Source organism: Mytilus trossulus, chromosome 12 (genome assembly GCF_036588685.1).
Source record: "Mytilus trossulus isolate FHL-02 chromosome 12, PNRI_Mtr1.1.1.hap1, whole genome shotgun sequence".
Lineage (NCBI taxonomy): Eukaryota > Metazoa > Mollusca > Bivalvia > Mytilida > Mytilidae > Mytilus > Mytilus trossulus.
Window position 1 is genome coordinate 52,652,337 of NC_086384.1, and position 11,631 is coordinate 52,663,967.

At 32.7% G+C, this 11,631-nt stretch overlaps 1 protein-coding gene across 1 annotated transcript; it reads left to right on the forward strand.

Moving 5' to 3' along the window:
• Positions 1 to 1,849: 1,849 nt before the first annotated feature.
• Positions 1,850 to 8,139, forward strand: LOC134692832 (uncharacterized). The gene is made up of 3 exons (XM_063553425.1): positions 1,850 to 2,288; positions 5,001 to 5,223; positions 7,502 to 8,139. The coding sequence occupies exons 1-3, from the start codon at positions 1,999 to 2,001 to the stop codon at positions 8,075 to 8,077; spliced, it is 1,089 nt and encodes a 362-aa protein (XP_063409495.1). The 5' UTR covers positions 1,850 to 1,998; the 3' UTR covers positions 8,078 to 8,139.
• The last annotated feature ends 3,492 nt before the right edge of the window (positions 8,140 to 11,631 follow it).

Here is an 11,631-nt window from a genome sequence, read left to right on the forward strand (position 1 = left end):
ACAGGAAAAAATATAACCACATTGTGCAATACAAATAAATTAAATCTTATACTTAATACTCAGACTTAATAATACATCTTTAATACGGCACTAAAATTATCCTCCTCTTTCCGGTAACAAATTGTTTACATGCAAGAAGTAATCTATTGTAATAGATTTTCATTATACATTTAGTTTTTTATTCACATATATATACAATCGTTAGTATTTTACTACCATGTATTGTAAATTGTTTATTCATTCGGTCATTACCATTTATTGTAGGCAGTGTCTGCGCGTACCCGCATGCGGGTACGAATAGTCAAATTGCCGTTCTAGGCTGCGCGTACCCACATCCGGTTTTCTAATAAAATGCCATCGAATCGGGAATGAAACGTGAAATATGTACGAAAATTATTGATAGTATGGGAATTTCGTGTAGAACGAGTGAAGAATATGAAAAAATAATATTTTCAAATTATATTTATTATTTAAAATTAAAAGCACAATGATGGAAAATTAAACTGCACAGTCCCTGAAAAGAAACAAAAGTAAAATAAAACTACTAAAATTAAAGCTGGAGTTTATAAAAATTAAGGAAGCAAGTTATAATATCAATTTAAACCAATTACAATAGATTCATGTCACTAATTAAGATTTGTAACATATGATTGTTTTGGCACAGATTTCAACCCCGGGCTGCACATTTCAAATGTTGCCAGCCTACGTTCACGTTTCATTATTCATTATTACTTGCTTCTTTAAATTTAAATTTTAATAAAACTCATGCTTTAATTTTAGTAGTTTTATATATTTCAAAATTTTAGTTTCTGTTTTATATTTTACTTAAAGACTATTTTAAAATATCATATGGGTATATTTTTAATTTATAAAAAAAATATTCTTTAAATTTGCATTAAAATTTTATAATAGTATTAATTTCTATCATGTTTTTCTTTTACAGGGACTGTTTTCCATCATTGTGCATTTAATTTTGCAATGATTACTATGTATCATTATTTAATAAATACAATTTGAAAATATTATTTTTCATACTTTTCACTCGTTCTACACGATATCCCCATTCTATCGATAATTGCCGTAGATATTTCACGTTTTATACCCGATCCAATGGCATTTTACCGGTACGCGCAGCCTAGAACGGCAATAGACCACTTTCGAGTTCATCCGTCACCGGAAAAAACTTGTCAATTATACGCGCCTTCATCATCGTCATTTGTGCGTTTAGGGGCGTCGTCACTTCCCTTCCAATGTTGAGCGAGTGGTTGGAAAACTATACTTCTATATTGTACGAATTATTCGGCAAATTGAATTCTCAAAATTGACAATCAACACTACTGTCATTAGGGAATTGTCAGTAAGTACCTACAGAGCAACCATTATTCCTAGTTTATCCTGCACAAAGACGATCACTAAGACGCTTGATGAACGTAAATAGTGCAGGGATACAGGCGAGCCCCTCTATCTGGTAAATGACGTCATAAAGGCGTGTATAATTGACAAGTTTTTGCCGGTGACGGATGAACTCGAAAGTGGTCTATTTGACTATTCGTACCCGGATGCGGGTACGCGCAGACACTGCCTTTATTGTAACCAGAGACATATGATATTTATATGTCTCTGTTGTAACCGATGCGTTTGTGCCAATAAAATATTTTCTATATTGTTTATTGTCTACAATTTTAAGAAAGTTTACAAGATAAAAGAATCTTCGAAGGAAGTTAAAACTGATTTGGAATCATTTCTTATCTTATTAATATTAATACACGTTAAAAACGGCATATGACTGCATTTCGGATTTAGCGGGTGACAAACTTTCCGACGTGGATTCCACATTTAGTCACGCCCTACATCGGAAATCTCTAGGCTCTTCAGTACGTCATACGATAAATAATCTTAGCACCATATTGTCAACATAAATTTATGATCGATAAAACGAGGGAAATGTCACTTATGTTTGTCAAAGCAAGTTAAATTGGTTTGTAAATAAACGTGAAAATGACAGCAGATTTGCCAGGCATTTCTTACATGGCCTTGTACATTATTTCTATGCACTTAGTCAACAGTAACACGCGGGTCGGATCAAATCACTGGAAGCTAAACGTTGATGAAGGAAAGGTAGTGCAAGCTTCAGATGAAGTGTCGGACTCACAAAATCAGGATGATTTAATGAATATTCTTACAGATAAAGTATATGAAAATGGCGAGTGGAAGATAGAGAAACGAAAGAAGTGCTCTAAATGTGAACAAAATAAAAATGATGAGAAGATGAAACAAGACCAGAAGGAGTAAGTATGTCACTATGTGGGTCAACTTGACATTGTTTACTTGACATAATTGTTTCGAAGATTTTTCATTGCATCAACATTGCATCAACATACATGCCAGCTTTTCTAAATATCTTGGGGGGTTTTAAGGGCAAGAGGAATGTATGTGCTCTTTAAATCTACTACTGTTCATCTGTTTGAATGAGTATTTACTGTACATTGCATGTGCTTTAATACCCTTTTAACCTATTTGAATACTTTCGAGATGTAACACCATCCATTGGACGTCTAGTCAATACAATGTCCCTTGCAAAGGCATGTTAACTTATTGTCAATCATGATTGTCAATACTTTTTAAGTATTTATAATATTCCATTGTTAGAGGTGGGTCTCATTGGGGTCTCAGCATGATGCAGGATTGCCAATTTTTTGTAAGTGTGACACGTGAAAATCAAATTATTGTGTTGTGAAAATGGGAAATGAGGTCTAGCATGACCCGGGAAACGACAAAAAATTGAGAATTGTTTACGCACATAGTGTAAGCGGGATTCGTGAATCTGACAAAACAGTAAGCGGGATCCGGGATCGGAACCCCTTAGAGGTTTGTTATAAAAAAAATACCACACAGCTGTATGTTTGTGTCTGCTTGTAGTCCGCTTTGGTGCTGTGTTTTGATAGCGATCTCCATTTCGGCATTTGTATTTCCTTTACAATTTCTTCACAAAAGCACAATTATAACTTATATTGTTTATCAAAGAAATAATCTTTTATTTTGTTTGAGGATCAAGTTGTTTATTCAATAAATCACAAATTATACAAGTTTTTCAGAATTTCAATATTAGAAATTGTTATAATTAATACATTTGTAATAGAATAGAATAATAATTTTCTTCCAAAATTGCCTTATTTCTATGAAGTTTTTAAAATTTTTAGACTACTAATTTTAACGATGGCAGAAATTAATTTCCATTTAGATATTCATCATGTTCATTCTTCATGTTCTTCTTGTCTGTTACATTTTTTATCAGTTTGTTTAGAGCAAGATATCAAACATCCATTTTAAAAAGTAATAGAAATATTGCATATTATAAGAGAAAATTAATGCACAAATTCAAATTGTATAAAAAGTTAAAACATAAAAAATGATTAATTCATAAAATGTTTACAAGTGATACTTACCATTTGCAAAGACATACTCAATATGAATTGAATTTATTTTATTTCTGCCAAAAAAAAGGGTCGCTGTACACTTATCTACATGAATCTACATGTATATACAAAGTATTGACAAAATTTGTCCTATGGCTGTTACCATGGTTACATCTTTTCAAGAAATGGCTGATACATCCTAGGCTATGGAGGTCATGGCAGTTATACGACTGCCAAAAAATTGAGTTTGTTTAAGACCCCATTTACACTGAGAAAAAAGATTGATCTTTGGTCCAGTGTAACAATGTGTAAACGGGTAAGATGATTAGATCGAAGAGGATTAAACAAATTAAGGGGGGGGTTTCAATAAATTTTTGGTTCGTCTCCCTCAAAATTTTCAATTATAAGATGGCTCTGGTTTCTAACACTGTCTTGGATTTTTTGAATAGCGGTAAAAAATGTTCTAGATCTTGAATGAAGTGTGCAAATTTCCAGAGTAATAAACATGTACAATATATACATGTACATTTAATGTTCCTGCAGGAAGTTTTTCCGTGGTATGTTTCCTTGATGTCTTAATTTGTGATTAGGTCTAGTCGTAGGTCTATGACATTTGGGATTCAGTTGTATTAACATTGGCACATTTCATTTCTATGGAGATTATTTGGCCCACCCCCTCATTCATGGTCTATTGACTTTGAAACTTTTCCTTAGTTTTCAAGTATTGTGATTAGGTCATTTTAAGAGGAACTGTTAGTAATAATATAGGTCAATGATAATTATATAGGTCAATGATAATTGGTATACAGTATAAGCATTAGCACATCTCATTTCCAGGAAGTATATTTTATATTTTCTCCTTACCCTTAAATCATGGTCTATTGACTTTGAAATGTTTGCTTAGTTTACATGTATTAGTTTGTGATTAGGTCAGTATTAAGATGAACATGATGAACTGCAAATGGTTTGTCATTTATATTTGGCAGGCAAATGGAGATTATATATCCCCACACTCTCATTCTGGTTCATTGAATTTGAAACTTTTACATACAATGTAGTTTACAAGTTAATGTTGTGTATACATGTAGCTATATGTTCATTGTATGTAGGCTAGTCAAAATCTCATATGTGATATTGACATGATTGACCAGCCAGTACACTCAGTAATGACCATTTGTGTATTCATATATTTTTGTTGGTACTGATTTTCATGGATCAAGGAAAACTTGCATATTCATGGATATTCTATTTCCTGGTTTTGCCAAAGTCTGCATACAACATGTACAAGCATGTAGAAAATTTGCTATTCGTTGTATATTTAATTTCATGGTTAACCTACAGATATCAACAAAATCCACGAAAATTGGTATCCAACGGATAATCATGATAATAATGAATCCACATACAGTAACCAGTTTTAAAGATTTTAAAATATAACAATACAGATTTATTAATATTAACATACATGTACGGTACATGTATTAAACCTGTATTAATCCATTAATACATCAATATATTGTCTATGAAGAGCACTGCTTGATTTGAAAATATAATTTGTGACCTGATAAAATGTTATACTTACAGGAAATTAAAAGACCAGCCAAAAGAGAAACAGAAACCTTCAATAACCTGCGGTAAACCTGTCAATACAACACAGTACGATCATTTACGTGGTATAGCCAATCGGAATGATCATAGCCATATCCCAGAACCAGAAGTTGCCCTTATATTTAAAAAGAAGGGAAGTAGAAATTCAGAAGTAGATATGAATACTTTGGAGGAAAAGTTAAAGAAAAATTTAAAAGAGGTTAGTTTATAAATGCATAACAAATATACTTGACTGAATATTAGTTTAAAGTTAAAAAAAAATCCTGAGAATCCTGTAATAACTCAGTTTTACATGTTTAAACATTAACATGAATATTGCATATGGGATAGCATTTCAGTGGCGGATCCAGAAATTTTCATAAGTGGGGGCCCACTGACTGACCTTAGAGGGGCTCCAGTCACGCTTCAATGATTCCCTTTATAAGCAACCAAATTTTTTCCCAAAAAGGGGGGGATCATGTGTGTTATTTGTTTTGTTATAAATAAGGCTGTTGGCAGGCCCTTTATAGCTGGGGTTTTCTAGTAAGTATTTAGTAAGTTAATTTTCTTTAGAGCTCGGCATGATATATGTTTAAATTAACACAGTGAACACGAGCTCTGTAGAGCTTTGAACTGACTAAATATTTTAAAACCAATAACAAACTTATAATAGATATACAATGTAGGAAGATGTGGTATGAGTGCCAATGAGACAACTCTACATCCAAGTAACAATTTATAAAAGTAAACTATTATCTATAGGTCAAGTTACGGCCTTCAACACAGAGACTTGGCTCACACCGAACAACAAGCTACAATGTATAGCATGTATAATGGTCCTCAAAAATTACTAGACAAGTGTAAGACCATTCAAACTGGGAAAACCAATGGTTATAAGCACATTTGACAGAATAAACATCATAAAACACATGCATAATAAAATAGCTCAGCAACATGCATAAATCAAAGCCAGCAAGCTAAAAAAGAAAAGAAGTTCAAGCATATTTAGTTTAACTGACACAGAGGCAAAAGCTATTTCCAATAATTGAAATAAAAGCAAACAATAACTTAGAACACTGAGGGCTAGATCGATGTGCAGCATCAAACAGGCCTCTACATTATCATTTTTTCTCACTTGTCCCTTCGGACAAGTTGCAAGAAAATCAACTTGTCCGAACTCTCAACTCACTTGTCCGAATTTATAATTGAAAATCCTCCATATTGATTAAACATGGTATATGCAATAATAACACTTGCCCTTTGATTGTACCTAATAAAGATTAATAAAGGGAGCATTTTGTTATGTTATATGAAGGCCACATCAAAATTCATTATATTATTTCAGACTGAAGGCTTATTTGCAAGACTGAGCTCTCTGACTCATAGTCACTATCATGTGTCAATCATTAAATCATATTTCTTCTTATACCACTAGGTTCTCCTATTCATGGATCTATATTCATTCTGAAGTAGTGGTATGGTTTAAACCAAATACACCTGACACCTTGTTTACAAATAAACCCTTTTTATTTATTGATGGTGCCAAACAAGATTTTACAATTTATCTTGATTTTTACATACATTGATATATGATCATGAAGTATATAAAACATTTTAGTAAAAAATCTGCCTTTTTAGATTTTATTTAATTTTTACATCTTAACTTATTATTTTAACATAAAGATCTTATTAAATAAAACCTTTTTTAATTTATGTTATGCCTAAAAGAAAAATCAAATGATACAAACTTTTAATTTAAAATTTAAAAGTTAAGGTAAAACTCCATATCATGCATATGGAGGTGCTCCTAATTCAAGAGGCTTATACTAAAAAGAAACAGTTACACTGGTTTCCTTCCCCTTACTTATTTTCCCCTGGTCAATGGCTGCCAGCATGTTCAAATACGTTCAATCAGAGACATATTATACAATTTTATATGTTTCTGGTTCAATCAATGAATATTTATTTCATTTTGTATGATCAATAAAACAATCATTCATATTTTTAGGAATGTATAAGTCTTGAATTTGATCTATTAATATCTGATATCGATTTTTTCACTTGTCCCATCGGACAAGTAGTATGATGAATCTACTTGCCCGACACCTATTTCCACTTGTCCCGGACAATCGGACAAGCGGTAATGTCGAGCCCTGTCAAACTAAAGCTCCTTTTACCATACCTTGTATTTCCTGGTTGTTGTAAATCAACAATGAATCATTATGAGTTATCTTGACTGACTTTTGTCATAATACAAGATTTATGCTTTTAGTGAGAAATCACTGATCTCCCATAAAAGAGGTGTGATTATATATACAGATACAGATACATAATACAGATACATGATTAAGGGAGCCAAATAATCTCCATGGAAAGGAGATGTGCCAATGCTTGTACAACTGCATACCAATTAACAATATTATACTTTACGTTAAAAAATGTAAGAGTTTTACTGGTTAATACAAGGGAGACAATTTATTTGTGTGTATATTTTTCAGAAACCAAACTCTGTATCAGTTTACAACCAAATTGGTAATTTCTGGAGAATAAAAGGCAACACACAGGAATCTATTGAATGTTTCAGAAAAGCTTTGTCCATTTTACCAAACAATGCAGAAGTTCTCTTAAATCTAGCAAGAGTTCTGTTTAATCTACAGTATTTAGACGATGCTATATTTCTAACTAGACGTTCTCTTGTTATGCAGCCAACCAATCAAAACTCATGGCTTCAACATTTTACACTAGGCGAAATATTGAAAGCCTATGGACATAATCAGGAGGCAGCTTTGCATTTCAGGCATGCGATAGACCTAAATCCAGGATTTCAACCTGCTATTGCTAATTTACGAGAAATGGAAGGAACTCCTAGTCCTTCTGTTACACAATATACATTGTTTATTATTTTGCTGCTGGTTTTAGGGGTACTATTTGGGGTAATTACTTCTATTGAAGCCAATTTTGATGATTCATCGGAAGTGAAAACTCAGCGACATTTTAACAGAGCTATGGCAATGAGATCAATTAAACTTGGAATTAATCCAAAACTAATTCGTATGAGAAAATTAAACTGTTGATTGTAACTGCAATAATCCACCTGTATCTCCCTACCCACAGTGATATTAAAAGATCAGCGTTATTGTTGTTTTATTCATATTTTTCTCACCTGCCACATGTACAAAAGTCATTGAAAGCCAGACACAGGGATTACTTTTTCAGCGATTGCTACAGCCATGACAACAGCATCAATTATTGTGTAGGTTTTGTGGAATCTGCAATTTTGTTGCAGAAAGCTCAACATAGGGATAGTGATCTGGCGGCGGTGCGGTGGTGTTAGCTAACTTCTTAAAAGCTTTATATTTTAGAAAGTGAAAGACCTAGATGCTTCATATTTTGTATATAGATGCCTCATGTTACTAAGTTTTTGTCAGTCACATATCCAATGTCCTTGACCTCAATTTCATGGTTCAGTGACCACTTGAAAATAAGTTCATATTTTTTGTTATGTTGAATTATTCTCTCTTACTATAAGTACTGGTAATAGGATAACTATATTTGGTATGTGCATACCTTGCAAGGTCCTCATGCCTGTCAGACAGTTTTCACTTGACCTTGACTTCATTTCATGGAACATTGAACAAAGTTAAGTTTTGTTGGTCAAGTCCATATCTCAGCTACTATAAGCAATAGGTCTAGTATATTCAATGTATGGAAGGACTGTGTATATGTCCAACTGGCAGGTGTCGTCTGACCTTGACATCATTTTCATGGGTCAGAGGTTATAGTTAAGTTTTTGTGTTTTGGTCTGTTTTTCTCATACCTTATGCAATAGGTCTTCTATATTTGTTGTACGAAATGATTGTAAGGTGTACATGTCTAGCGGGCAGATGTTATCTAACCTTGACCTCATTTTCATGGTTGAGTGGTCAAAGTTAAGATTTAGAATTTTGTTCTTTTTATGTAATACTATATGCCATAGGTCAACTATATTTGGTGTATGTAAATATTTTATGATCTATATGTCAGTTATTCAGGGTTTTTTTTTTTACCTTGACCTCATTTTCACGACTCATTGCTCAGTGTTAAGTTTAAGTGTTTTGGTCTTCTTTTCTTAAACTATAAGCAATAGGTCAACTATATTCGTTGTATGGAAGCATTGTTAGCTGTACATGTCTGCATGGCATGGTTCATCTGACCTTGACTTCATTTTCATGGTTCATTGATCAATGTTTAGTTTTCTTGGTTAATGTTAAGTTAATGTGACAGTCGTAATAAAGCTTTATATTTAGGATTATCAACATAATATCAATGATTTAGTTAAGAAGATGAGACATTTCAGTGTGTACACTCTTGTCTACCTAACTTGTAAAAAAAAATGTGATATGGTTGCCAAAGGCACTACACTCTACAAGAGACCAAGTTGATACAGACATTAACAACTATATACTGTGGATTCATAATTATTCGTTGGATACCAATTTTTTTGGATTTCGTGGGTACAGGTGAACCACGACTTCCAATGTTCAATGAATAACATATTTCCAATAGGCTTTGCATACAGAGATTGACAAAACCACGAAATCAATTGTCCACGAAAATGCAAGTTTTCAGCAATCAACGAAAATTGATACTCACGAAAATAAATGAATCCACAGTAGGTAGTTTGCTATGAATTACTTGTGATAGATCATTTGTATTTTATATAGACATGATAAAGTTGCACTACTAACGGTACATATCAACCAGTTTGAAGCCCTTCCTCCTAGGGCATGGTCCAGTGACTGAATCAAATATATTTTTCGAATGTAAAGTTTCTGCTTAAGTTAATGAGTTTGTTATGATCTACTCTTGATAGGTTGATGATATTTTGTATGAAATCCCATTACTATCAATACATATATATTAAAGTTTGACGACTTATTTGAGGCACTAGGTCATAATCCATTGTATAAGATAAATAAAGGCAACAGTAGTATACCGCTTTTCGAAATTTATTAATCGTCAGAGAAAAAACAAATTGGGGTCACAAAGTTATACTGAGGGAAACGTATCAAATATAAGAGAACTACAACACAACAGAAGTAAAACATGTAACACACACAGAAACGAACTATAATATAACAATGGCCATTTTCCTGACTTGGTACAGGGCATTTTATAAGAGTTTGAATAAATAAGTTAAGTATTATATAAAGAGTGCAAATCCGGGTTTAGGATTTTTGATTGCCCGCATATCGGAAACGGTTGAAACAACATTAAAAAAAATATATGACTCATATGATTGAGTTTTGAACCCTTGAATTCCCTTACAATAGGTATACTCTTTATATCATAAAAGAGCTAATTGAAGTAGCAGCAAAAGTTATGTTTTGTGTAGTAAGCAATGATCCGGGACAAGGATTACTTGGCGCCAACATACAGAAAATTGCAGAACTTACCAAATAAAAAACCTACGACCAAGCATAAATTTATCGAGTTTTGAACCCTTGAATCCCTTGATAATAGATATAACCTATATAAAAAAAAAAAAAAGACTTAGCAACAGTTACATTTGTGTAGAAAGCACTAATCCGGGTTATGGTTTACTGGTCGCCAACATACCGCAAATGGCACAACTTGCCGAAGAAAAAAACCCATGACCAATCAGTTTAGAAATAAAGGCATCAATAGTATACCGCTGTTCGAAATTCATAAATCGATTGAGAAAAAAACCCGATCCTGGTCACACACTTAAACTGAGGGAAACGCATCAAATATAAGAGGATAACTACGATACAACAGAAACACACAATTAAAATGAAACAGACACAGAAACGAACTACAATATGACAATGGCCATTTTCCCGATTTGGTACAGAACATTTTAAGAAAAACTGGTGGGTAGAACCTGGTTTTGTGGCATGCCAAATCCTCACGCTTTAAAATAGAACACTGGAATCCCTTAGTAACAGGTATATCCTACATATTTATTAGGTTCTAAGATTCTACGTATTCTAAAAAGCAAATAGAATGGACAATAAAAGTAAACACTTGTATATATAGCAACAATCTGGTTTAAGGTGATATGTGTGTCTTCCTCCAACTTGGATTGTAAAAAAACAGAGAACCAAAGGTCCAAATTTTCTATCAAGTTAGCAAAACTTAATGCAGGAATGCAGATATTTAATGTAAATTTACAAGAAAATAACTTATAGATATTAATATTTTTGCAAATGTTGATTATTGTTGGTTGTTTATTTTTTTTTTATCAAATTAACATTTTAAGGGGAGGTAACTCTAAAACAGTGCATTTTCTGAGGGATTCTACAGGGAATTTTCCTATTTTGTATTTTAGCCGAAAAAAAACCGTACGGTGACCCTATCTTTTCTTATGATATTCTCAAAGCATTGTCTAAAAGCTATCTTTTCCTTAAGAATTTAACCATTCTATCATTTTGTTTAGTTTCTAATCACAAAATGGTGTTTTTCCTGTATAATCCATACAAAATATATAAACAATCGTATATAAGAGCGTACAAGCTGTTACTGAAAGTTTGAAAGTACAAAAACAGATACTTCTGATCTGAACAACATGACAAAAAGTCCTCGTGTTATACGCGTGCATTCCCTTCTAACACAAACGATACAAACG

Bases quoted from the DNA above. Each gene is read 5' to 3' on its own strand.
- LOC134692832 (XM_063553425.1), top strand. From the start codon at position 1,999: ATGACAGCAGATTTGCCAGGCATTTCTTACATGGCCTTGTACATTATT. The intron at 2,289-5,000 runs GTAAGTATGTCA...TTATACTTACAG, and splicing joins ATGAAACAAGACCAGAAGGA to GAAATTAAAAGACCAGCCAA. The intron at 5,224-7,501 runs GTTAGTTTATAA...TATATTTTTCAG, and splicing joins TAAAGAAAAATTTAAAAGAG to AAACCAAACTCTGTATCAGT.